This window comes from Rhineura floridana, chromosome 9 (genome assembly GCF_030035675.1).
Source record: "Rhineura floridana isolate rRhiFlo1 chromosome 9, rRhiFlo1.hap2, whole genome shotgun sequence".
NCBI lineage: Eukaryota > Metazoa > Chordata > Lepidosauria > Squamata > Rhineuridae > Rhineura > Rhineura floridana.
The window spans coordinates 117,949,938-117,976,848 of record NC_084488.1 but is presented as its reverse complement, the minus strand read 5'-3'; the positions used below and the strand labels follow the sequence as shown (position 1 = coordinate 117,976,848).

Genomic DNA, 26,911 nt, shown 5'->3' with positions numbered 1-26,911 from the left:
TGCTGAAGTCTCTTCACACTATGGAAACATTCTTTCCTCCTTTGCCTATTGGGTGGGTGGTTAAGATATATCAGTCATGTTAGGAATACTCTGAGAAGTTTGTAGAAGTCCTTATAAAGCAAAACAAAACATTTCTCAACATATCAGTTATTGGTGAAAGGAACACGGGAGGTCTAATTCTTCTTATAAGGCAATACATTCAGATACGTTAAGGCATAGTTTTTCATTGTACCCTGATAACAACTTTATTGTATTAAGAGAAACAAGCGTACCACAATTTTGTTACATAACAATCCTCTCAATTACTTTCCCTGAAAAGGGGTATTTGTGTCTGGCGGTAATTGTCACAAACCAATGGGTTCAGGTGGGCTTTTTCAGGAGTAGTTGTATCATCACCTACTTCAAGATGGCATGAACCATTCCTTCCCAACAAGGATGCATTGACTACACCCTGTTGACCCCGTGACAATGAGTTTTAATAAGCCAAGAGAGGCAGTAAGGGTTTGCCACATCAACTGAATCTGATCCCATAATGTTGCAGCAGTCATTGCACTGCATGCCTCATTGGAGACTGCAGTGAGTGTTGATGTGGTATCAAGATTGCTATGAAGGTGAACAAATTTACCGTAAAAGTGAACATAAGAACAGTCTGCTGGGTCAGGCCAGTGGACCATCTAGTCCAACATCCTGTTCTCACAATGGCCAACCAGATGCCTATGGGAAGCCTGCAAGCAGGACCTGAGCACAAGGGCACTCTCCCCTCCTGTGATTTCCAGCAACTAGTATTCAGAATTGGAAGCACAGCATAGCCATCATGGTTAGTACCTGTTGATAGCCTTATCCTCCATGAATTTATTTTAAACCCATCCAAGTTGGTCGTCATCACTGCCTCCTGTGTGAGTTAATTCCCATAAGTCGCAGTGGGCTTTCAAACAAGTGACAGTGGGCTTCTGGTCTAAAACTCCATTCCCTGGAGTAGATGGCAATAGACCCTAGAAATACAAAATTATAATAATAAAAACTCAACTGGGTGGCTATTTGAGGACACAGTGGAGGCAGAGAAGTGGGCCTTCTTCACCGCCACACATTAAGCACAATTACCTCCTTACTCAAGTTCAGTCAGCTTCTCTGTGTGTCTTTTGCCACTTGCACTGCTGCTAGCGTGTGTTGTCATGAGCATTAGGTCTCCGGTGTACCGAGGTGCAGAATGGGCTCTGCAACACTGGAGCGGGCACTCGGGTGACTATTTCAAAGTTTAGACTTGTATGGGGAATTGTATGTGTAGTGTGTCTGGAGGTGGGTCACAATAGCGCTATGGCTACTGCTGTTGTAGTAGTCTGGATATAGCAAACACTAACCTTTTGATTTGCAATATGTGCTGGAATAACTTTGTAACAAGAATGTGAACATTCTAACAATTGGTGGGTTATGTGAGGCTTGTTTGAAATTCAGCAGTTATACCATGGCTTTCAGTAGAAGTAGTCACCAGAATACCCTAACCCAACCTTGGGTCCTCAGATGTTGTTAGATTACAAGTGCATAAACCCCAACCAGCATGGCAGGTGGACAAGAATGGTGGTAGTTATAGTCCAACACCACCTGTAGACCCAAAGTTTGAGAAGGCTATTCTAGAGGTAGTCTGTCTGCCCACTGACTACCTTGGACAGTCTTCAGAATAGGCTGATCAGGGGTGGTGGTGTTAATTTTCTCAAGATCCACTTTGTAGGATCCTAAAAAATGTGAAATACATTGTCTTGTCTGAAGCTTGCCATGGGAATTCAGTGTGGATGTTTTCCGAGAGAGAGATCCAGACCACTTTTCAAAGCTGTATAATTCTGCATCTAATCATATATTTGTTTAGGGCTTTTGTTTAAAAAATAAATAAATGAAATGAAATGAAAATAAATCAGCATTTCTCCTTGAATGCCAAAAGCTATTTTCAAGCAAGCTTAGTTTGTAATTGGCTGCTTCTCACACCAGTGGATGTCAAGGATCATAAACAAGAGGGTAGGACCACATTGCCTGGTGCCATAGGTAAGTTTGAATCCAATTGTAGAACTGTCTTTCTTAATGACACCTCGCCTAGTTATGGCCACTAGAGAATGTGAGCAAGCAGTGACCTTGTAAATTTCCTGTGGAAAACCAAGGAATTTGCAACAGGAATGAAACACATAATTGCAGGTGTGAGTCAAAAGAAATTGAACTGCCTGATGCTGTGCCAGCTAGGATGATGGGCTCAGGTCGGCTATTGGTTTCTGAGTAAATTAATTCCTGCATGTTCCTCCATTTCACTTCTGCATATTGCAGAAAATCCATATTGGTCCAGTGAAATGTGTGCTACAAGTACTCTTTTCTTTAAAATGATACTCATTGAAGAAGGGTGTTCTTAGTCTTTGGCTCCATGTGCACAACTTAACTGGGAAAATAATTCCTCCCAATTATTCTGGAAGCTTGCAGTTATGCTTGGCTGAACTGGATAGAAGTGAAATTTATTGGGAGGGTGGTGCAACTGGACAGGCAGAACTGTGTGTGGCATTTTCCATTTCTTTCCCTTGATCCAAAGAAGGAATATACTGAAAGGGGATGAGAAGACGATTTAAGAGGTGGCTCATAGTAAGAACTGGCAACAATTTGCACAGTAAATATCTGTCCCATGAAAAAGGATGCTACTCAGTTACTTTATGCAAAGTAACACTAAGCTATGCACTTTTAAACCTCTCCCCCTATATGCATTGTTTGAACATTGTTTAGCTCTTTAAAAACGGCTAAAGTTAAGACTTTTAAAATCATGTTTAAAACATTATGCTTAAATATGCAGGCCATTAAAGTGAAGGTTGAATACAACATTTTATTTTATTTTCTAGGAGAAGGCACACTTCCCCCCTCCCCTCTCCTTTTCCTTCCCTTTGCAGAGATCACCTACATGGTTTTCAAACATCTTTATACAAACTAGTGTATAACTCTGGGCTGATTCACATGGGAGCTGAACTGCGTATTAAAGATGAAGCTCTTGCCATTGCGTTAGGTCTGCAAGGTTCACACTTCCAAGTTCCTACCTTCCAATCCACTGTTTTCCATTCACACTGAAGGGAAAGGATCAGTCACACAGCCTCCTAATGACCATGCCCTCTTAAGGTAAAAATACCACTTCCTCTGGTTACCTTGGCAACCGAGCATGCTCAGTGTGTTCCAGAGTGACGTTCGTAAAAACAAACAAACCCTGAAGTGTGATTATTTGTATTTTCACTGCTACAATCCAGCTGAAATACAAATATTTGTTTGAACAGTGTCATGCTTTTTTGCACAAATTAAGGGGGAAAGAAAAATAAAGCACCATTTGCAGCAGGCTTGCAGAATGGGAGCCAGCAGGAGGAGGAGGAGGGAATGGGCGTGGAGAGGGGGATGATTGACACACCCACCTAAAAGCACTTCACCACTGCTCAGGAGTACATTGTGCTTTCAACTTGGTGGCACACGCATACACACACACACACAAATTTGATCCACTACTGCTGCCAATCTAGTCACCCTGTTACAATCTGCGAGCTTTTCGTGGGGGAGGGGGCTGCCTTGGCCTGCTGTGCCTTAGTCTTAATGCCAGCTTTGTGTTGCTCCTCCCCTTCCTGTGCTGCTTACTACGTTTACCCACCACTTCCAGTGGGTAGCCATGCTGAGAATTCTTGCGAACCCCCAGCAATGGCATATGTGTGTGCAGGAAAGAGATGACTGGCAGGGACTATTTGGCAGCAACAATTAATTAGTGTGATGGTAACAGTATACAGGAGTGGGGGAGAGAGGCAAGAAGGAGGCAAGTGAGACACCAAGAGTTGGGGCTGACTGCCCTCGGACTAGATGTCCCCACTCCTGAAGGAATTGAGCCTTCTCATATTGAGTGACTGAGGTTGGGTGGGGGAACTACATGGCCTCAAAATGTATGTGTGTGGGAAGGTTGGGCCTATAAGGCTGCTTCCCACTGTAGAAAGCACTGTGGGGAGGGCTACCTCACTGGTCGGTCTGGGCCCACATTGTCTATTCCCTAAATTATGAGGTGCCAAGAGAGGTGGCTAGGCACCCTACAACAACTCTTCCACCCACGCCTGCCCAAACCTCTGCTTGGAAGACCCTTTTGGTCTTACTCCTTTTGGGGTAAGTAGGCCTGGGCTGATGGCCTGGTCTTGCCATCCTCCGATGAGTCACAGTTCTTCCACGTGGCTTGCCTTACACCATGTTTTGGCCATGTATCTTGCATAATGAGAAGCTCCTGGGCCAAGCTGAGTTTCATGATGGCCATCAGTCATGGCCACTGGGAGACTACAAAAGGGAGAGGAGGAAGGAGTAGTGAAGCCTCCCCCAGCAGCCACAACCATCCACCTTTCCTGACAGCAAGCAAGCATCATGGATGCATGAGTTGGGGGGGTATATGATTAGGTGTACATTATTTTATTCAGGCCACTGGATTCCATGATCTCTCCTCTACTTCCCCCACCCCCTTGCCCCAGTTTCACCCAGCAAAAATTGCCAGCTGTTCTCATTTAGGATGCACAGTGAGGGTGCCCCCCCATGACATTCACCTAGAAAGCTCTTGATGTTTCACTCTTGCAAGCATTTTTGAAGCTAACCAATTAAAAACTGACTTGGAAAAATAATTGTGTGGGTGGTTGGAGCTGAGAGATAAAATGGGATTTCAAACTCACATTAGCCAATGCTTATTTTGTTACCACTATCAGCTACTTTCTGAGTGTTGTGTTTGCAGCTTCAGCTCCTCTACTTGTCATCCTAATTAAACCCAGCAGCATAAATAAAAAAAGATGTAAAAATGAATTGTAAACACACATTCAGAACATTTGTAACATTTCTTTGCTGTAATTTAATCGCTATTGAAAATGCCCTGCTTCTAAAGGAAGGAACCTTGATTTCTTCCAGTATTGGAGCCTTCAACCACTAAAACTGATGGAATATCTATGTCTGTCTTGTTTGTCTGTCTGTCTCTGTGTTGTGATTTCTCTGTCCCATTTCTGAAATGAAAAATATAGGTGTCTTTTTTTAAAGATGCTTATGTCTCATTGACTAACCAATGTACTGAAAGGGATCTTAAAATTCAGCTACTTGTACAATATAGAAAACTAAAATTAGTTTATTTATTTATTTATTTATTTATTGCACTTTTTGACCGCCCTATAGCGACAAGCTCTCAGGGCGGTGTACAACAAAATAAAAACATATTAAAATACAGGTGGGTGTGGGTACAGTACATTATAGAAAATGTATATAAAAACAAAATTAAAACAAAATATTAACATTAAAATAGATTAACTTTAAAATTTAGAATTTAAAATTTAAAATGCCTGGGCAAAGAGGTAGGTCTTTACCTGGTGCCGAAAAGATAACAGAGAAGGCGCCAGGCGTATCTCGTCAGGGAGGGCATTCCATAATTCGGGGGCCACCACTGAGAAGGCCCTAGCTCTAGTTGTTGCTCTCCGGGCCTCCCTATGCGTTGGAACCCGGAGAAGGGCCTTCGACGTCGAGCGCAGCGACCGGGTAGGTACATAGCGGGAGAGGCGTTCCGCCAGGTATTGCGGTCCGATGCCATTAAGGGCTTTATAGGTAAGAACCAACACTTTGAATCTGGCCCGGAAACATATTGCTAGCCAGTGCAGCTGGGCCAGGACAGGTGTTATATGGTCAGATTTTTTAGTCCAAGTAAGAACTCTGGCCGCAGCATTCTGCACCAGCTGAAGTTTCCGAACCGTCTTCAAAGGTAACCCTACGTAGAGTGCATTACTGTAGTCCAATCTCGAGGTTACCAGAGCATGGATAACTGTGGCGAGGTTCTCCCTGTCCAGATAGGGTCGTAGTTGGGCTACCAGCCGAAGCTGGTAGAACGCATTCCGTGCCACCGAGGCTACTTGAGCCTCCAGTGACAGGAGCGGATCTAATAAGACCCCCAAACTACGGACCTGCTCCTTTAGGGGGAGTGTAACCCCATCTAGGGCAGGTCGGACATCAACCATCTGGGCAGAAAGCCCCCCCACCAACAGCATCTCAGTCTTGTCAGGATTGAGTCTCAGTTTATTAGCTCTCATCCAGTCCATTATCGCGGCCAGGCAGCGGTTTAGTACATCAACAGCCTCACCTGAAGAAGATGAAAAGGAGAAGTAGAGCTGCGTATCATCAGCATATTGCGGGAAACACACTCCAAATCTCCTAATGACCTCACCCAGCGGCTTCATATAGATATTAAAGAGCATGGGGGACAGAACTGAACCCTGCAGGACCCCATATTGGAGTACCCAGGGACTCGAGTAATGCTCTCCAAGCACCAACTTCTGGAGACGATTCTCGAGGTAGGAGCACAGCCACTGCCAAGCAGTGCCTCCAACTCCTAAATCCGCAAGTCGCCCCAGAAGGATACCATGGTTGATGGTATCAAAAGCCGCTGAGAGATCAAGGAGAACCAACAGAGTTACACTCCCTCTGTCTTTCTCCCGACAGAGGTCATCATACAGGGTGACCAAGGCTGTTTCTGTACCAAACCCCGGCTGAAAGCCCGATTGAAATGGATCCAGATAATCAGTTTCATCCAAGAGAGCCTGGAGCTGGCGAGCGACCACACGCTCTAGAACCTTGCCCAGGAATGGAACATTTGCTACCGGTCTATAGTTGTCAAGGTTTTCAGGGTCCAAGGAGGGTTTTTTTAGGAGCGGTCTCACCACCGCCTGTTTCAGGCAGAGTGGTACCACTCCCTTTCTTAAAGAGGCATTGATCACCTCCTTGGCCCATCCGGCTGTTCCATTCCTGCTAGCTTTTATTAGCCACGAGGGGCAAGGATCCAGAGCAGAAGTGGTCGCCCGCACCTGTCCAAGCACCTTGTCCACATCCTCGAGCTGTACCAACTGAAATTCATCCAATAAAACAAGACAAGACTGTGCTCCGGACACCTCATTAGGTTCAACTGTTACAATGTTAGAGTCAAGGTCCCAGCGGATGTTCATGATCTTATCTTGGAAGTGTCTCGCAAACTCATTACAGTGGGCTGTTGATGGTATTATTGCGTTCTGAGGACCAGAGTGTAAAAGTCCCCGAACAACTTTATAAAGTTCCGCTGGGCGGTTAGAAGATGACTGAATGGAGGCAGAATAGAATTCTATTCTTGAATGGAGGCAGCAACGTACTGCTTCTTTGCTGCCCTCACCGCCTTCACATAGAGTTTGGTAGAGGCCTTCACAAGTGCAAGACCACAGCCGTCGGGAGTTCGTCTCCATTTGCACTCAAGCCGTCTCCTTTTTTGCTTCATCACTCTTAGCTCCGGGGTAAACCACAGAGCCAATTGAGCTCTGCACAGGAGAGGGCGCACCGGGGTGATCGTGTCAACTGCCCGGGTCATTTCCGTATTCCACAGATTGACCAGGGTTTCGACAGGAGCGTCAGTTTTATCAGCCGGAAAACTCCCCAGAGCCTTCTGAAAACCCTCAGGATTCATTAGTCTCCGGGGGCGGACCATCTTAATTGGTCCTCCACCCTTGCAGAGGGGAGAAAACATTGCGAGTCTAAACCTCAATAGGCGATGATCTGTCCATGACAAAGGAATAGATGTAAAATCCCTCACTCCCAGATCACCATCCCCTAATCCAGTGGCAAAAATCAAGTCTAGAGTGTGCCCCGAGATATGCATAGGGCCAGTAACAAATTGAGACAGCCCCATGGCTGTCATGGAGGTCATGAAGTCCTGAGCCGCCCCAGACAAAGCGGTCCCGGCATGAATGTTGAGATCCCCCAATACCAAAAATTTGGGGGATCGCAACACTAAACCCGCGACCACCTCTGTCAGCTCAGTTAGGGAAGGTGTTGGGCAGCAGGGTGGACGGTACACCAACAGTATTCCCAGTCTGTCTCGCTGACCCAACACAAGTTTTCAAGGCCTAACAGATCGTAATGACTAGCAAGTTTTTAAAACGATGATTATTTTTAAAAATGCTGCCCTTCCTAACATAGGATACTCCTCATAACAGCACCACCCAGCAGCAATCATGCAAAAAACAAGTCAAGGCACAGATGAGATGGTTTTTAAAATTTATTTATTTCATTTATTATTTGATTTATATCCCACCCTTCCTCCCAGCAGAAGCCCAGGGCGGCAAACAGAAATGCTAAAAACACTTTAAAACATCATAAAAAGACTTTAAAATACATTAAAAGAAAACAATAACCTCCTAAAGGGTTTAGATAACCCCTTTACATACTTGAAGTAGAATCAAGTTGTAGGAGAGATGATTTGCAGTAAATTCATACCATGTTGGAGGCCCTCACATTATTTCTCCTTTAGGAATGGGAGGGAGATGTTTCAGTGCTAGTAATTTATCATTGTTGAAAAGACGTAATGCACCACTGGAAATGAATGAGTTTTTTAAATTCTGCTCCTTGCATATGAGAGAGTTTGAAAAGGAACCCATCAGTTTGTCTCTTGCTTGTGGTTGTCACACTTGCTCTTTCAACTTCGTGCAAGTTGCTGATACTTGGATGTGTTGCATATTGTATACTGTATATTTCTGTGAGTTGAGGGCCGTAATAGCTCAGTGACCTTTTCTTATGGTCGTTTTATACATGCTTTGTATAGGATTTAACCTGATCAGGTTAGCTAGTTTCGCTTTGCACCTTCTCTGGTTAACACAAAGCAAAGTGTAACTAAATGCAGTCCTTTAGCTCCAGAGGTTCACACCTTGTTGCTTTGGCAAAAACAAATGCATTGATTGCATTGATTTTTTCTAGCTACTTGAAGACAGAGGGGTGTGTGTGTGTGTATTTTCTCATATTATGGCAGAGAGCAGACACACAGCAGATTCCTTGCATTTTTGGAAAAGTCTACACACAAAACCTTATGCATTTTGTGGAAGAAGGGTGCAATATCCAGATTTTCAAGTGCACTTTTAAGGATGCAGCTAGAATTTGAGCAAACGTGCTGAGCTCTGCAGCTGCTCTGCTGAAAGTGCTGCAAGCCGAATTGAGGTGGGGGCAGCCCTCTGTGAGCAGGCCTTCCACCTCAGCTCTGCTCTCACCTGCTCCTCAAAGTGAGGGATTTTCCCTTTGTTTGGACTAGGAGGAGGAAGGGAGCAAATGGAAGTGAGCTGACTGCTGCCCCCTTTCAACATTTAGTCAACTGTTTGGAGGGATTCCTTGTGGCCCTTACACCCTGCAGCAGAAAGTATTAAGGAAGGGTCATAGCTCAGTAGTAGGGAACCCTGCCTGAAACCCTGGAGAGCCACTGCCAGTCAGCGTAGACAATACTAACCTAGATGGACCAATGGTCTGACTCAGTATACGGGAGCTTCCCATATTCCTATTGTTGCAGCAACAAAGAATATAAGGAACCCTGAAGCTATTGATATATGATAAGGAGAAGGCCTGCTCTTTTTTAACACTAAGAACTTACTTTAGCCAGGCCTGTTCGTGGCATCAATGTCCAGAAAAAGCTATCCCCACCACCACCACCACCACCACATGCCTGGCCCAGGCCCAGAAGTAGTGGTAAGGGAACTTTATATATCAGTCTCCTCTGCCACCAGAACCGCCAACAACCACCATTCCTGAGACCAATGGAGTGACCGACACCATCTGCCTAGTGAGGCCTATAATATTCAAGGAATGTCATCTTTGATGAACAAAGCAGATGATAAGCTTAGGTTGTTTCTGGATGTTTTAATTTTTCCATGTTTAGTATGAAAACTGTAGGTTGGTAGGCTGTATATAAATATTGTAAGTAAAGAAGTATCTTCCGAATCTAAAAGCTGCCTAAGCTTGACGTAACTTCTTTTGCTGCCTTTGAGATGCTAAACTTCATAAGATGATCTTCTGTCCAACTTTCTACAGACTTTTTTTCCTATTGGTTCTCCAGTGTCTTGTTCACCTTGATTGCAGATACTGGGTCCAGTGCTGGTGGTTAACTTTATGAGACTATATTACTTTTTCATTTTCAAAAGTGAATAGTTTCATCATATTAATTTGTTCATTCATTCATTGGCGATCACTTGTGGCCGAGTAAGATTGTCTTCCGAGATAAGTCTTTAACAGTGGGCCCGTAAATAACTGTGGAGGCCAATTCTGGATCCACACAGCCTCCCACAGTGAGGACATAGGTTTCCAGATGATGACTGCTGGACAGATCACCTATTAATTTGATCCACTATGGCCATTAATATTGTTCCTCAACGTAGGCTCCAAGGAAGAAAACCAAGGCGTAAAATGAACATCCATGCCCTTCAAGATCCTATTAAGCGAGCCTGCTTTCAAATTAATTAGTAACACTAATGAATAGATGCAAAACCTGTCAAAGAAGGCAACATAAATTATAATTACCTTTCTCCAGATGACTATATATAAGATATGACTATATATCTCAGGGGTAAGGAATCTGCCACTCTCCAGCTGTTGCTGGACTACAGTTTCCATTATCCCTGATGATTAATCGAGCTGGCTGGGGCTGATGGGAGTTGGAGTCCAACAACACCTGGATACTAGGGTTCCTCACGCCTGATATGTCTAATGGACAGTTCTTTGATCATGCAACATTAATAGTTTTCAGTGTCTCCATTTTCAACAAAAGCAAACTATGTAAGGGGTACATGTTACTGAGCTGTCATATTTTAATATTTGCAAGTATTCAGAAAAATTGCAAATGAAGTTTGAACTTGTTTGAAGCGAACATTTTAAACTACATGGGTGAACTGTTTCATTGATTCTCTTATATTTTTGGCTATTAGGAAAAGAATGTTGAGAGATTCATCATTAGCGATACTATAGTTTTGTTTGCTCGTTGAAAGTCCAATGAATGGGACCCTAATGGATTTCCAGTTAGCAGTGACTACCCTGTTTCTTGTTGGTTGTGCTGCATGATATTGGAATGCTGAAGTGAATCAGAAAGTCTGCACACAGCCCCATGTGCACATTGGAGCCTTAGGACAACCTTTAGGACTGGGGTGCTTGTCTCTGTCTCCTTTTCTTTACCTTCCACTTGACTCACGTTGGTTTGGGGAATACCATTGCTGCCTATCTTTCACTAGTGATGGCATGGAAATTCAGAAATACGGGACTCATAATGGAGAACTTTAGTACACACACTCCAACTATTAGAAGGCAAATTTCAACAGATCCCAGCTTGTAATGAGTTTCCTAGCACCATCATCAGAGTCCCACCACCACAGCCACTTTCTTCTCCTCCCTTTACCTGGTAAGAGATGTCTATTGAGCAGAGCTTGGAAAAGTTACTTTTTTTAAACTACAACTCCCATCAGCCCCAGCCAGCATGGCCACTGGATTGGGCTTATGGGAGTTGTAGTTCAAAAAAGTAACTTTTCCAAGCTCTGCTATTGAGACCTCGCTGGGTGCCTTGAATGCTGCAGCAACGACTTCCCAGATGCCACAGATCCAAAGAAATTTAGTTTTTCAAGGCACCGGAGTTCTTAGTATTGCAATAAGGTGCTATAGAGAACTACATCCCCAAGGATTCCTGGTATCTAGGCTGCTGATGCTGCCATGTCAGAGATGCCAGGGAAGGAGGAATTGAGGCTTTGCAGAGAGGTCTACAGCATGATTTCCCCATCACTGTTACCAGGGTGAGTGGGATAGGTTCATGGCTCATGTGGGGTTGGGTGGTGATATTTGAACTTCTATTAATGTAGAGCTGCATTCACGCCTTCCATTGAATGTTTAGAGGTTTGAGGGAGGGGGATAGCAGGCAGATTCAGTGAATGTAGTTTAAACAGGGATAGTGTTGAAGCAGAAGGGCAGTGCCTTGACCAAAGAGCTTCGGCTATTGGGTGGTATAGAAATATAACAAATAAATAAATAAAAGACACCCAGTGAGTTCATCCGTGAAGCAAGGATTCTTGCGTCCAAGTCAGACCTCTAACTCCTGGGCCATAACAGCCCTGACACAAATGCAGGAAAGGAAGGGAAAGAAAAGGGGGGAAGGGAACCTAAGCAGCCTAAACTCATCCTCAAGAATCCTGTTCCTCTCCTTTCCCCATGGCAGTGCAATATCATGATAAGCAGTTTGTTACTCAAAACGTCTGATTACCCCAGTGTTTTGGAGGTTATCCAAACCACAGTGATAAATAAGATTATATAGTAGCTTGAGTTTGTCTAGCAAACTTATTAATCAAAGAACAGAACAGGAAATGCTGCTGTAGGAACAAAGCCCAGAGCTAAGTAGCATTGTATTAAGTGTCCTCAGTGACAACAGTTGAATCTGAATCTTGCTCTTTCAGCATTAAGTATGACTTTTTCTTTACATTTGTCATGAAATGTTGCTCTGCAAAAGAACACTTCTGAGGTTGAAGAAAATAGTGTCATAATTATGTCACTCATTCACTTTTTGTTGTTAGAATGCTAACTAATACAGCCCTACACAAGTCTATCTTAACAACATTTACAGGAGGCAGCTCTGTTCTTGTATCTCCTGTTACGGTGCTTGCTCAACCCCCCACTAATCCCTACCCCCCAACTAAGTGGTACAGCAATTTCACTCTTATTGGCATGCTTGTTCCCTCTCCACCAGGAACCCTGGGAAAGTTCTGTTGTGGTGGGGGGTAGGGATCGCAACAGAGTGTTCAGCACCCTCACCAAACTGCAACCCCCCAAAATTCTTTCAGGGAACGCATAGCATTTAGATCAAGCTTTATGAATGTGATATACCTTTAGGGTGAAGAGAAACCTTCAGGATCACAAATTATGGACTTGCTGCACAAGTTTGTTTCAGACTAGAAAGTTGCATACTCCTCTGCATGAAGTTGTTGCCTCCAATGATAATACATATGAAGTTATACTATATATAGTCAGCATACTGACTCATCTAGCCCAATATGGTTTTCTCCAACTAACTCTATCAAATATACACAAGATTGTTTCAGCTATTCCTTGAAGAGATAAGAGTCAGTTGTCTTTGAAGAATGAGTCTGATGACTCAAAACACATTGGGCTTTGAAATGATGCCTTCAGGAAATAGAGATACAAAATATCAGACTGACCGGGAGGCAGAATTTGTTTGGCAGGCTTACAATGGATCCTGGGAACCAGACAAGGGCAGACCACTTGGTCAACAGAACAAACCTGCCTGCCTGCTGGGCTCCACATCTAGTTCTAGCTCTGGCTCCAGGTCCTGCCCCAAGTTCCAGTTCCCGAGTACATGGACTCTGGGCTGGAGGTCATCACTCCAGGTATTGTTCCTGACATAATCATACATGGCTTTCCCAGGACCCTAACACACAATATGAGAGACGAATGCATAGATAAGATTAAGAGAAAATAATTGCTCTGGAGTAACAGTAGAAACCACCAGTACCACTATGTCAAGGCAGGGCCGTGAGTAGCAGCCAGGGGTGAATCAGGAGCTGTGGGAGAAAGCCAGAAGTTGAGACCAAAGGGCAAGTCAACAAAAAATCAAGGAGGCAGAACCACAGTGGAAGCCAGAGGTCCGAACCAAGGAGCAACCTTGGGATACAAGAACATGCCAGAGCTGAGGAAGAATCAACCGGCCTGGGTGGGCAGGGGGAGTCCAGGGCCTACATGCAGTTCAGTGGCCCACCACACAGGGCAGATGCATTCAGACCTGAAAGTTCCTTGTTTGTGGCCCAACCACTCTTGATGCTCTGACACCCCCCCCCAATACTAACAGAGTTGTGTTATTGGCCGGGGGGTGGGGAACTGTAAAAGACAGAAGCCCAAATTTTTAGAATCCCAAAATTAAGTGATCACAGCAGGGAGAGACTTTGCATCAGCATGTAGGATTCTTATTGTGCATCAGCCAAAGCAAGCTGCTGATGCATGGAGGATAAAGCTCTGGGATGGTTCCAAGGTGTAGGCTCAGCTCTTTCACTACATCAGCCAGCCTCTTCCTCTGCCCAGTGCAACAGAGCATAAAAAGTGGCAAGTGGCACATGCCTCAAAGCGTGATCCACCTCTACTCTACTGCCCCTGCAGCTCTGATTTTTCTCCTGGCCGCAGTGCACCAATCAGTTGTAACTGAACCTGATATCTGTTTGAGGAACTGAGCACTGAATGCACTGAATGGAAGTTGGAGAATGAGATAGCAGCACAGCTATCTGAGGAGTGGATGTCACAGGCAGAATTTGGTAGTTTCATCAGTTTAGGTAAAACAGGTTGCACTGAGGAAACGGCAGCTGAGGGCAGGGGAAAGGACAACACCTCAAATTTCAACTTGAACTTTCTTTATTCCAGAGGTGCTGTGGAAATGTGAAAGAAGCTCCACATTGGGTGTATTCTCTTTACTTCTTTAAGCTACCACATGCAAAAACAAATCAGGGAAATCTTCTAAAGGTTCACGCCTTCATGACAGCCTTAAAGCAATTGCAACAATATTATATTTTCCCTTGACCACCAGCAGGCCAAAAAAAAAAAAAGTTTTAATAAAAATGATGGCAAAATGAGGATTTTAAAATCCTACTACAAAGTGCACTTTGTTTTTTTTTTTTTTCAATAATTTTTATTCAGATTTTCATAAAACATACAAGACAAAATCATAAAACATTCAAAGACAAAAAACAAAATCAAAAATAGTTAAACAAAAAGAAAAAAAGAAAAAAAAAACAAAAATAAAAAATAAAGAGTAAAATATTGACTTCCCATTTGTCAAAGATCAAATCAGTTATAAGTCTATAATATATAACAATCCTGTCTCTTAAGTCATATTATAAAATCACTTTCCTCCAGTAGTTATCTTACTTAATCATCAAATCTCATAAACATTACTTTATTCTTTCCACAAAAAGTCAAAGAGAGGTTTCAATTCTTTAAGAAATATATCTATCAATTTTTTTTTCCAGATAAGCATATCGATTAATCCATCTCATTACTAATTATGATAATCTTATTGTCATAACCATAGTCAAAATAAACATTTCAATTAATCCATCACATCAGAATCTGTTAGGTTCAGTAATTTCAGTAGCCATTGTTCTATTATCCCTATTAGTTCCATTTTCCATCTTCCATCTTCAGTAGTCTTGTTAAGTCCAGTAATTTCAGTATCCAATCTTCCATTATCAGTATTCCATAATAATCTTGCTGTCAAAGCCATAGTCATATAGTAAGAGTCTGATGGGAATTACCTCTATCCCAAATATTTTCTTGCCATCCATTCTGAATAGGTTGCTGAAATACAGCTGTAAAATCATATCTCTGTTCTTTTTTTCAAAATACACTGGGTCATCTCTTGAAAGTTTTTCCATTGTCACATGGCTGCAGTTAATTCCATAGATTTTCTCTATATTGGGCTCCATCACATCATTCCAGTCCAGAAGATTATCCATGCCATTGATAACTTTATCTCTAGAATCTTCATTAATTTCTTCAGAGATAACATTGAGTTCCAAACAATAGATTTTATTTCTAAAGTCCATAGACTCCAAATCTTGTTCCTGTTCCACGTTTGTTCCAATCTCCGGGATCTCCTCTCTCACAGGGACCCCTGTTCCAGTCTCCAGGGTCTCCTCTCTCACAGGGACCCCTGTTCCAGTCTCCAGGGTCTCCTCTCTCACAAGGACCCCTATGTCTTTAATCTCCTGTGTCTCCAAACAATAGATTTTGTTTCTAAAGTCCATAGACTCCAAATCTTTTTCCTGTTCCACGTTTGTTCCAATCTCCGGGGTCTCCTCTCTCACAGGGACCCCTTCCAGGGTCACCTCTCTCACAGGGACCCCTATATCTTTAATCTCCTGCTTCATTTTACTCAATTCAACTTTCAGCTCCTTACAACCCTGTCGCAGGTTTTGTTTCGTTATCTCAATCTCATCCATTATTTTCTGAAACATAGTTATTTCCAGCTTCTCAGCCACTTTCTTAATTGCCATTTTAAAAGAAAAATATAGGAAAACCACTTCTTATTTCAGCAACAATTGGGTTAATACTCCAAACTTGGTGACATCACAGTATAAACAGAGCAGACAGCCTTATCTCTCCATGCTTAAGTAAACAAAATGCAGTTCCCAGGATCGAAACAATTAATGGCGGTCGTCAGGAAACAGATTCGTCAAAATAAAATAGACCAAAAAGAGAGTAGTCTCAGACAATATAATATTCTTCAAAATAAAAATCTGGAATAGAAATCCCTCTTCTGTGTATATCTTTAGAATGCAAATCCAGGACAGCTTTTTGCAACAAAAACAGAGATAAGCTATTAATTAGTGAGTAGCAGAGAGAAGTTATGGCTCCCCAGTGAGATGTCAAAAACCGATCAATCTGGCAAATCTCTTTTAAACAGCAACAATTTAAGTCAAGTAAAAGAAAAATATAGAAAGAAGGGTGCTTGCCTGTTAGTGCGTTCTCTCTTAGAAGATAAGATGAACGTTCGCTTTATCAGATAGAGCTTGTTGTTGAAAATCCGTCCCACCTTCGTCGGCTGGACCTCGTCCCATAAATTAATGAGATCTGGTCGTCCCAACAAAAATAGGCTTTGAGGTTAATCTCTTCGTTTCTCCCTACCCGGGAGAAGTTTAATCAGTCAAAAAAAAAAAAATCTGACTGATATATCTGAATAAGCTTCTTTTGAGGCAGGAGCCCGTCTCAAAAGCAGGCACAGGCTAAGTCACCCTTCCCGGAAGTCATACAAAGTGCACTTTGTAAAGCAATATTAATGACAATTAATATAATACAATTAATACAGTACGGCCCTGCTTATATGTCGGGTTCCGTTCTGGACCCCCACCGTAAAGCGGAAATTGCCGTAAAGCAGAACCCCATTGACTTTAATGGGGTGCGTCGCGTGAAAATGCCGCAAAATCGGCTTTAAAAGAGGGGAGGAAAGCCGCTGCATTAGTGGAACGCCGGTAAGCAGAGCGCTGGTAAGCGGGGCCCTGCTGTATACAAACCTATAATATTCCATGTAGACTAGCTTATTTCCCTAATGATGACTTTCAGTGCAGGACTGGGTTTACTGGGTGTACGTCAAGAGGTAGGTGGAGATAATATGGCTAGAAGATTGTGAGAAAGAAGCAAGCAGGAACAGATTTCATAAAACAGAATTATGTTGCAATCCGAACCGTATCTACTCAGAAGTCAGTGCTCATGAACTTCATGGGACTTACTTCCAGGCAAGTGAGGTTAGGATTGCAACCTTACCTGCAAATAAGTCCCATTGATCCCAATGGAGCTTACTTCTGAGTAGACATGTATTTAATTGCAGCCTTAGTCCCATTTCTGTTGAGTAGAAATAAGTCAGTTCTTTCTAACCCCGTGGAAGCTGAATCAGCAGAACATAATATCCCAGGTGAAGGCTTTTTTTTTTTATGTGACAGACTATGTAGCACAACCCAATTTGCTATTTTTATGTGACAGAACAAACTGTGAAATATGTTGCTGTTTTATGGATTTGTACAACTTCAGTAGCAGTGTAGAAAGAATGTCAAGCTTAAAATAAAAGCAGCAGTAACAGTCTTCCATTATGTAAGACTCTCTTTTCTTTTCTTTTTTTTGCAGAGTAACAAAACACAGCACTTAAAAAAAAAAGAAATTGTAATGCATGACATAGACACATAAGAAGAGCCCCGCTGGATCAGGCTAGTGGTCCATCTAGTCCAGCACCCTGTTCTCCCAGTGGCTACCCAGGTACCCCAAAAGGAAGCTCACAAGCAGGACCTGAGCGCAAGAGCACTCTTCCCTCCAGTGATTTCCAGCAAATGGTTTTCAAAAGCATACTGCCTCCGACCAGTTTGACGAAGGGTGGGCTAGAGCCTCTTGTCTCATTAATGCCATCCACCTTGTCTGAAGTTAGGATTTGTGAGACCTAAAACATGGCCTTGTATCTGTCTTTTTTTTTTGCATCTTTGACTTACCACAACTTTAGGAGTCTTCCCCACCCCTGGTGCATACATCTAAGGCTCTTTAACCTCCTTCTGGGAGGAAAGGCAGGGTATAAATTTAATAAATAAACTAGACATGCAAGGGATCAGACCTGGGGCCTTGAGAAGCATATTGCTAAAAATATAAAGAACACCACCGACAAACATCTTTTGGATGTCAGAAGCAGGAAAGTAGCTGAGGAAGTGGATGGATCATTAGCCAACATTTGCAAAGAGGGAATATGAGAGAAGCCAAATGAATTCTTTGCATTGGGCTTCATTAGAGAAGACATACAGATACCCACACCTGAATATAGTTTTGGAGGAGGATGCCTTTAAACTGTGTCAAATAAAGCTAAAAAGCTGATGGTCTAGGGTTAATCGACCAATTAAAAATTAAGAAGTCATCAGGTCTGCATGGTATTCAACAGAGTTGTTTAAGAACTCATATATGAAATTATGGTTCTCCTGATAAAAATATGGAACTTGTCACTAAAACTTCTCTTCTTATTAGAGGGTCTGAAAATAGCTACCACCAATTCTTAAGAAGTGGTCCCGTGACAAGGCGAGGTGTGGGGAGAGCCAAGAAATTATATAACATGAAAGAGAGTATCTGCCCTAGACTCTCATTACTAGTTATCCACTCCTTTTGACAAAAGGTGTCCCGGGAGGGGATTCAAACGTGCTTTGTGCCCACATCATGTGTTGTCTCTCCTGTAACATTTCAGTTCATTTTTAGGCAAACCTTTTTGCTTAACACCAATCATATCTGCACCACCAGTAAAACATCTTTTAAAATCAAGATAAATATACCCAATTATTTCAGATAATTGTCTTTCTTTCCTTTTTTGGGGGGGGGGGGCTTTGTTAATGTGATCTGGAACCAGACTAGCATTCTCCATGGCTTGCCATAGTGATTTCATAGCAACCCTACAGAGAGAATCCATGGCAGGTTCTGGACAGTTTCTCTATGCTAAAATTTTACGAGGGACTTCTCTTTTTTTGTTATTATGAGCCAGGAGGGACCATCTATCTTTTGACACACGCTGTTATTCTGGAAAGTCGATAGGCTTTGTTTCTGTTAAAAATGCATCTCATTATTTCCATTAGAGGTAGGAGAATTGCCACTGGGAATGAGCCTAATGGCCTTAGCTAGTACATCTTGAGAAGTAGCCTTTCTTTTTAGAGGGGGCTCCCATGTCAACATTGCCAGTGTGGTGTAGTGGTTAGAGTGTTCGGATTGAGGCTGGAGAGACCTAGGTTCAAATCCCCACTTGGCCACTAGATTATTTTGGGCCAATGATTTTCTCTCTGCGTAACCTACCTCACCGTACAGTTGTAAGAACAAAAGGGAAGGAAAGATCCATGTTTGTTGCCTTGAGCTTCTTCGAGGAAAGGTAGGATATAAGCACAGTGAATGACACAAAAATTATTTAAATCATTTTTACCCCTCTGAGAAAGCCCCTGGAGCAACTTATGTAAGATCAATAAGATCCTGCCCACATGTTTACATCCTAAATGAATAGAAACAGTTCAGCTAGAGGAGGAGCCAAATGGAGCGGATGTCTCAGTTGAGCTGATGGAGAGGGCCCTGCTTTTCATCTGCTATAGCAGATGTGGGGAACCTTTGGCCCTCCAGATGTTGCTGAAATACAAGTGCCATTGCCCCTGGTCATTGGCCGTGAGTGCTGGGGATGGTGGGAGCTGTGATACAACAACATCTGGAGGGCCAAAGGTTCCCCACACCTGTTTCTCTGGTGCTCTTGTTATGGGGGAAAAACTCTTAGAGCTTCCCTGTCCCCCCCCCCCAATGATCTGACAACCAAGTAGAATAGCTGGAAAAGATGAACAGGCACATTGATAATTCATGAGGTCTCCTGAGGAGCAAATGGATAGCTTATAACTTTCCTCGCTCATTCCGTAGCTTCTGAAATATACTCTGTTCCTGTGTGTGTGTTTTTTTGTTTCTTTGTTTTACTAAATCATGTGCTTTATTGTCACTTGAGGGACAATTATCCTCAGCAGTGAAGTAGCAGAATTCGTGCAGATTCTCCTCTCATGAACAAAACATAACTGGGGGAGAAAGGAATACAATAGCAACATCCTTTGTCACCTTAAATTATTTATGGATAAGCTTTCGTGAGCAACAGTCCCTTTCATCAGCTACCTCAAGTCCTCTACCTCGTCAGCTATGTTGGCCTGGCTTAACAAGGCCATGGTGAGAGAGGTGGGCTCGCACACACAGGCAAAAAGGCGCCAAGCGCTCCAGAGCCCATGCCATGATTGTTTCTTCTCTTTTTCCTCCTCCTTGGATGCCAGCCCAGATAGGAGGAGGAAGAGCAAAGGAAGGCACCCATTCCAGAAACCTAAACCCCACAAGGATAAATGTAAAAAGCACTCCATTTCCAGGCTCCATCTTGACTGCCTTAGCCCAGACTCCTGGGGGGGGGTACCCCCCATCATCCGCAGCATCAGACTCAGAAGGAAATGGGGGAACTCTCAGGGAAGGATTCCCCTATGCCATCCCCGGTGCATAGGAGACTGTATTCTTCTATCCTATTCTGATTTCTAAGGCTATGGCCTGCGTTCAGCTAGACCAGTGGTTCTCAAACTTTTTTTGTTTGCGGCACACTGTAAAACATATAAATATTTTCTGGCGCACTTCGTGTACAAAATTAAAAATATATTAATATATTTTAAACTATGAATAAAAAACTATAGAAAACTATTACTTACCCTATACAAATGGGTTTCTTCTCATTTTTAAAATATACTTTCATAATATTTGAGGCACACCTAGCCACCTCTTAGGGCACACCAGTGTACCTGGGCACACCGTTTGAGAATCACTGAGCTAGACCCTCCTAAGGAAACGCTCCGGGAGGAAGTACTATTTTGTTATTCATTGTATTTTTATGCTATTTTATGTTCACCGCCCAGAGAGCTATTGCTAGTCAGGCGGTATATAAATTTAATAAATAATAATAAATAATAATAATCTTCAGTTGCATGTACATATATACATGGTTGGGGAAATTATAAACAGTAAGGTCAGAAGGATATGAAATGCAGAAAAGTACAGATATAAATAATTACGTTAGTAAAGTTGGCCATGCTAAATAAAACCAGTAACTGATAACACATAAAACCTGGCATGACTAGTCCTGGCATGGCTAACAAGCTGACTAATGTATGTACCGCAATAAAAATCCATAGTGCCAGTTCCATCCACAAGTGCTAGCATTGAACGTCTTGACATAAGTCTCACATTGCAGTCTCCTTTTAAGTTCCTTTGTTCAAGGATGGCCACCTTAAGGCCATTTACAGAGTGTCCTGAAATGTTCACTCACAGATTTTTTTATTGCCATTTTTTATGTCACGATATTCTTTTGTGTAGGTTGGCCTGTTTGTCCTGTGTAGAATGCAGAAGGGCATTGTTGGCAGATGAGGGTGTTTGTCACCTTGAAATCTGAACAGGTGAACAAATCCCTGATGTTGTGGATAGCATAATTGTGCTGCCACAGTAGACATGTGGACAGAGTTGGTATCTAGGCCTGTCACAGGGTCTGGACCCTGTGTCCATAATCTCTGCTGTGAAGCCACGGGTTCATCAGCTGCAAGCAACCTATCTTTTAGAGTTAGGGTTGCCAGGTTCATGGCCTGAGACTGATCCTCTATCTTTAGGAGAAGAGAAAGTCAGCCAAGTGCAGGTGTTCTTGCAACCCTCTAATGGGAAAAACCACAAGGTGGAATTCTTCCCCCTGCACAACTTTTAAAGATACAGAAGACCTCTTGGTTGCCAGCAGTTCATATATATATATATATATGTCCATCCCCATGCATTGGGAGGGGAGGGGAAGATAAATAGCAATGGCCAGAAACACCTCAGACAGATGATGTTAAGCCTCTCCTTGAAGACCTCCAAGGGAGGAAATTCCACACTCGCCTTAGGAGAGAGTCCCACTGTTGTGTGGGCTTGCTAAATTAACAAGCTTTATGGTAAGGCTTTACATTCCTGTAGTTACCCATTCATGTCTGGCCCATTGTGGGGTGCCTCCAGACTGTCAAAGCTTTGCAGGAGGGATTCAAGTACATCCCGAAACTTTGGATTTGTGCAATTAAACTGGATTTATTTTTCATGCAGCTAATATTGAAATTACATATCCTCCACCTACATGATGTGTATCAACAGCTGTGCTTGGATTAGGCCTAAAGTTAGCAAATGGGGCCTTGTGGAGCCCATCTCCCCTTTGGCATCTCTAGCTGTGATGACAACAGATAGTGGGTATAGGGACAGCATGACTCTTTAGTCCGTGATAGCTGTAAGTCTGGATACCAATGATGTCAGCTATACACTTCAGAATATTTTGAGACCAGACCAGCCCACTATAAGAAAACACATCATATTTGGGTCCAACAGTCAACCTTTTATGAGATGTGTCAAGGCAAGAACATTCTGCTGGCAATTCTATGAAATTTTTGTCAAACTCATTGAGAACTTCAGATTGATCAATGTGCTCAGGTGGCAACATTTTTCCACATCCAGGTGTTCTTGTAATTGAATGAAATGCTAATGAACAAAATTAGTTTTTCACATACACATTTACATGTGAAATTTCCCCAAATGTAGGGTCTCCCCTTCACTCCCCTCTCTACCCATCCATGTGGTGTTCACCTATAATGAGTTCCAAAGTAGCAACGGGAATGCAATTGATATGCCACCAAATTGTTCCTGACAGAGATTTTAAAAGCTTTTAGAGTGGATGTAAAAAGGGAAGTTTTTTTCTTCTTCATAGAGTCCACTTGGCTCATCTATCTGCATTAAATATCAAACAGTTACACTGAGCAGAGATGACATTTTAAATAAGAGTAAGTGCTGCTTAACTTTATAATGCCATGGACATCTTCTTGTTTCATCATTCTGAGCTATTTTTTTTTCAAAAAAAGAAGTTTGGTGATTGGTTTGCTTTCCTAAATGTTTTTTTCTTCCACAGTGTTTTGTGGGTTATGATACTAGCAAAACTGAGCCAATTATTTTCACTCACTTTCCTTGTTATAATATTCAGTAAGGGCAAAGCCTTCCTCTTTGCAAACCCAACATTAAGCATGGCATGGATTTCAGTTTGAGGGATGGTTACCCTATAAATGAATTGGTTGCCCTCAAGTGGCCCAAATGAACATCAAAATCCCTTCAAGAGTGGTGATGGTTAAATGGGCCACTCCAAAGAGAGCTCTGTCCCTTCCACCTACACAAATGCTAACTTTTCCCAGTCCCTGGTAGGTGGGGGCAGCGGTAAGAAGCTTATCATGGGGGGGGGGAGAAGGGTAGCAACTGCAGTGGCTCTGGTAGCATGGTAGTTCCTCCATCCCTAGCTTGTTGCTTGTGAAACCAAGTTAGTTGCTTATAGTGTCTTGACACTGCAACATTTCCTTCCACCTGGGATTGTGGGGGTTGAACTACAACTCTCATAATGCCTGGCTGAAAATCCCAGTGGCTGGTGGTGATATGAGTTGTATATCAACCCCCATGATCTCAGGTGGCATCAAGACTATGGCAGCACTCTTCAAGTAGATGAAAGGTTGTCACACAGAGGAGGGCTGGGATCTCTTCTCGATTGTCCCAGAGTGCAGGACACAGAATAATGGGCTCAAGTTACAGGAAGCCAGATTTCGACTGGACATCAGGAAAAACTTCCTGTTAGAGCCATATGACAATGGAACCAATGACCTAGAGAGGTAGTGGGCTCTCTGACACTGGAGGCATTCAAGAGGCAGCTGGACAGCCGTCTGTCGGGAATGCTTTGATTTGGATTCCTGCACTGAGCAGGGGGTTCGACTTGATGGCCTTATAGGCCCCTTCCAACTCTACTATTCTATGCTTCTATGAAGACACAACAAGGGTCTCTTTGGGTTTTAAAAGAAGCTCATGAGATGTCAAAATGGCTCTCAACCATCCAAGACGGAGGCCCCATGCTGCCAAAGATGCCACTTGCTACTCTTTCCTCATCACTCGCTTGGGGACTAGAACAAAATGGAATTTCATAAGCAGAATCAGAGTGAGTGGCCCACCCATTCACAGTGGACTGTGCTTCCTGGCTTGATTCTGTTAGTCAAGCAGGCATGCTTGCTTTTGCAAGCAGTGTTACTCAATTTTGTGTATTTATGTAATTCAATTTTTATGCTGCCCTTTCTCCCAAAGGAGCCCAGGGTGGCTATTCTCATTATTCCTCTACTAGCTGTAGATATAGCATTTTTTAAATACAGTGTGAAGTGGCTTTATAGTAGAATGTTTGACTTGTGATAAATCAAAGTTTGAAGGACCTTTGAAAAATTGTCTACTCCACACAGCTTGGGACTCCAGCTCTTTAGGACTCTCTTCCACCCACTACACTGCATGGACTCTCAGAGAAGCATTTCTGTTGCTTCCCCAGTACCCAGGACGACTCACCACAAGCAGCGCCATTTTCATTGTCACTCTTTTTCCTAACATCAGATCCCATGGAAGGGAAGGAAAGGCCTTTATGTATGTTCAAGGCATTTCTGGACAGAAAGCAGAGAAGCTCTGATTTTAGGGGTCTGTCCTGGACTGGAATAGTCAGTGCTTCCTCAGGCAAAACCAAGACAAAAGCATGTTCTAGCTATTCATTTTTATATTGTTCTCTAGGATGGGTTTGTGTGTGTCCAGTCAGGGAGGCCCTTTGGCTTTGCAGGAGGACAGGATCAACCCAGGGAAAACACTATCTTGTAGATGGATGCAATGTCCAGACTACATGTTATAGGAGGATAGGTCCTTGGCAGATCTAGTGAAAAAAAGGCTTGAGATTTGGTGTTCTTCACAGCCTTGCCTTGTTTTCCCCGTCTTCTGCCACTGCCACTCCAGGTGGCTTTTCGCCAGTGGGGCTTCTGCTCTGGAGCAGCTGCAGGCCACACTGTCGTTGTTCTGCTTTTATGTGGATGTTTCATGCTTTCCAAGTGGGTACTTGCACTTCACTTGGAAGGACAATGGGCTGCTCTTCTACTCTGAGGATCTTCAGTGGCAGCAATAACAGTAGCTATCTTCCAAAGGAGAGTGTCCCCAGGCAGCTGCTAACTGTTGCTATGAGCCACACTAAGCACTATCCCAAGTGCACAAGCAGCTCACAAGCACACACACTGACATGGTGGACAAAGTTAAGGTGCCAGTGGGTGAAATGTGCCTGCATAAACCAGCTGTAAAGTCTACAATAGAAGACATAGATTTATGAGGAAGCAACCAACACTTATCCAATATATACACTTGTTATTCCTTATTAATTGGTTCATAGAATATTGTTCAGGTGGCCGTCATAATCCTTCTGATAGCTCACCCTGGGGTATAAGCAGTGATCCCCTTTAGACAGAGTAAAGTGAGCAAGCATCCCATTTCAGACTGAAACAGCAACTTAAAGGTAGGGTGGCCTGCAACCAAGCACAATCCTGAGCCCTTTGGAATGGGGTTGACTGTAAATATGATAAGTATGTGTTTGGTTAGCTTACTGGGTAGATTCCGTTAACATGTTCAGATGTTTCCTGTAATGTTCCCTTTTGTTTTCTTAACAAACGAGGTTGGACTGAGGAATTAGGGAGATAGTCCAGAGCTTAAAGTTCTAATCAAGCAGAAAACCTCTTTATCCTCAACTCCCTTTCTCCCCTTTATCTTTGCAATCATTGAGAAAACACAGGCCTGAATAACAATTTATATTGATTTGTTTTACGTTTCTCTTTTCACCATTTCTCGGAAATTGTACATGATATTCCTTTGTGTACCAGAAGATGAAAAGATACTCTCTTTACATTTATCCCTTTAGAGGTTAATGGGCTAATCCATTAAACCAATGAGAATAATGTCCTTGTTTGTATCAGTTTACAAAAATCTAAGATAGCACCTCTGGGAGCCTCAAGGAAAATGGCACTCCCACTGTCTTCAATTAGAGAAGAAGCTATTATGGAGACAAACCAAAAAAGAATCTGCCATTGGCTAAAGTTTCTGTGGGCTTATTTTAATATGTGTAAAACATTACTGGGGTGAAATTAGTGGGACAGCTGTCATCTTTTCCCCACCATTCAGAATTTTGTTATATGAAGAAAAGTCATGTTTTGGTGCAAAACTAGCTTCAAAAGTAACAAGGAAGATGTGGGTAATGAGATCAGCAATATTTTGCAATTTTTTAAAAAAATGATATGCGGTCTCCCATCACACAGGGCAGAAGGTTTATTCTTCTGTCCAATATCTCAGTTGAAAAGATTCCTTTACGGGAAGAAAAAATAAGTAAACTTTTTGTTTTCTCTTGATTTGCTAGGCACCCTGGTGGTAAACTCACTCACTGAGAAATCAAACATACTTTGCAACTTCAGTCAGTACAGCACTTCTCAGGATGTTTCATTTTATTCAGCCAAGGGAATGGAAAGTATAAATGTGTGTCTTGCATATATTAAAATAGTATGGGCCACGACCCAGCCCTCCATAATACCTTCCTGGCACCAGAAAAGGAAACCTGTGTTGCTTCTGAAGCCACCTCCTTTCATGTGTCCCATTGCAATTACAATTACCAACTGCAAAAATCTCCCAATTATTGTTGTACATGCCCAGTTTATATAATAGAGGAAACGAGTTTATAATGTCTGTAACACAGATGAGGAACTTCTTCTGTTTGGTTAGAAACGTATCCGAATAGCATCACAAGTATTCTGGTTTTGGTTGGGTTTTGATCAGGGCAAAGCTGGATGGATTCCATTATTTGATGAGTTTTAAGTGTTCGAAACTCCCCACACAGCCACGAAGCTCACTGGGTGACCTTGGGCCAGTCACTGCCTCTCAGCCTCAGAGGAAGGCAATGGTAAACCCCCTCTGAATACCGCTTAGCATGAGAACCCTATTCATAGGGTTGCCATTAAGTCGGGATTGACTTGAAGGCAGCCCATTTCCATTTCATTTTTTAAGTGTTAAATGAGCAGGGGTGTAGTCATCAAGGGTTGCAGGGGATCATTGACCCCTTACTTTTTTGGGAACCGGGTCTGAGCCAGGTCCAAACAACTCCAGCATCCTA

General features: G+C 42.8%; 1 protein-coding gene across 7 annotated transcripts in view; it reads left to right on the top strand.

Annotated features, from left to right (window-relative positions):
• The window catches only part of CTNNA2 (catenin alpha 2), an 810,025-nt gene that overhangs the window by 372,889 nt on the left and 410,225 nt on the right, over positions 1-26,911 (top strand). Inside the window, exon 8 of one of the 7 annotated variants that reach the window (XM_061583447.1) lies at positions 17,485-17,550. The exons of the other annotated variants lie outside the window; for them this stretch is intronic. Within the exon in view, the coding sequence (XP_061439431.1) occupies positions 17,485-17,544 (60 nt within the window). The 3' untranslated portion in view covers positions 17,545-17,550. Of the gene's footprint in view, positions 1-17,484; positions 17,551-26,911 lie in introns of those variants that run through there. 7 annotated transcript variants of the gene reach the window in all.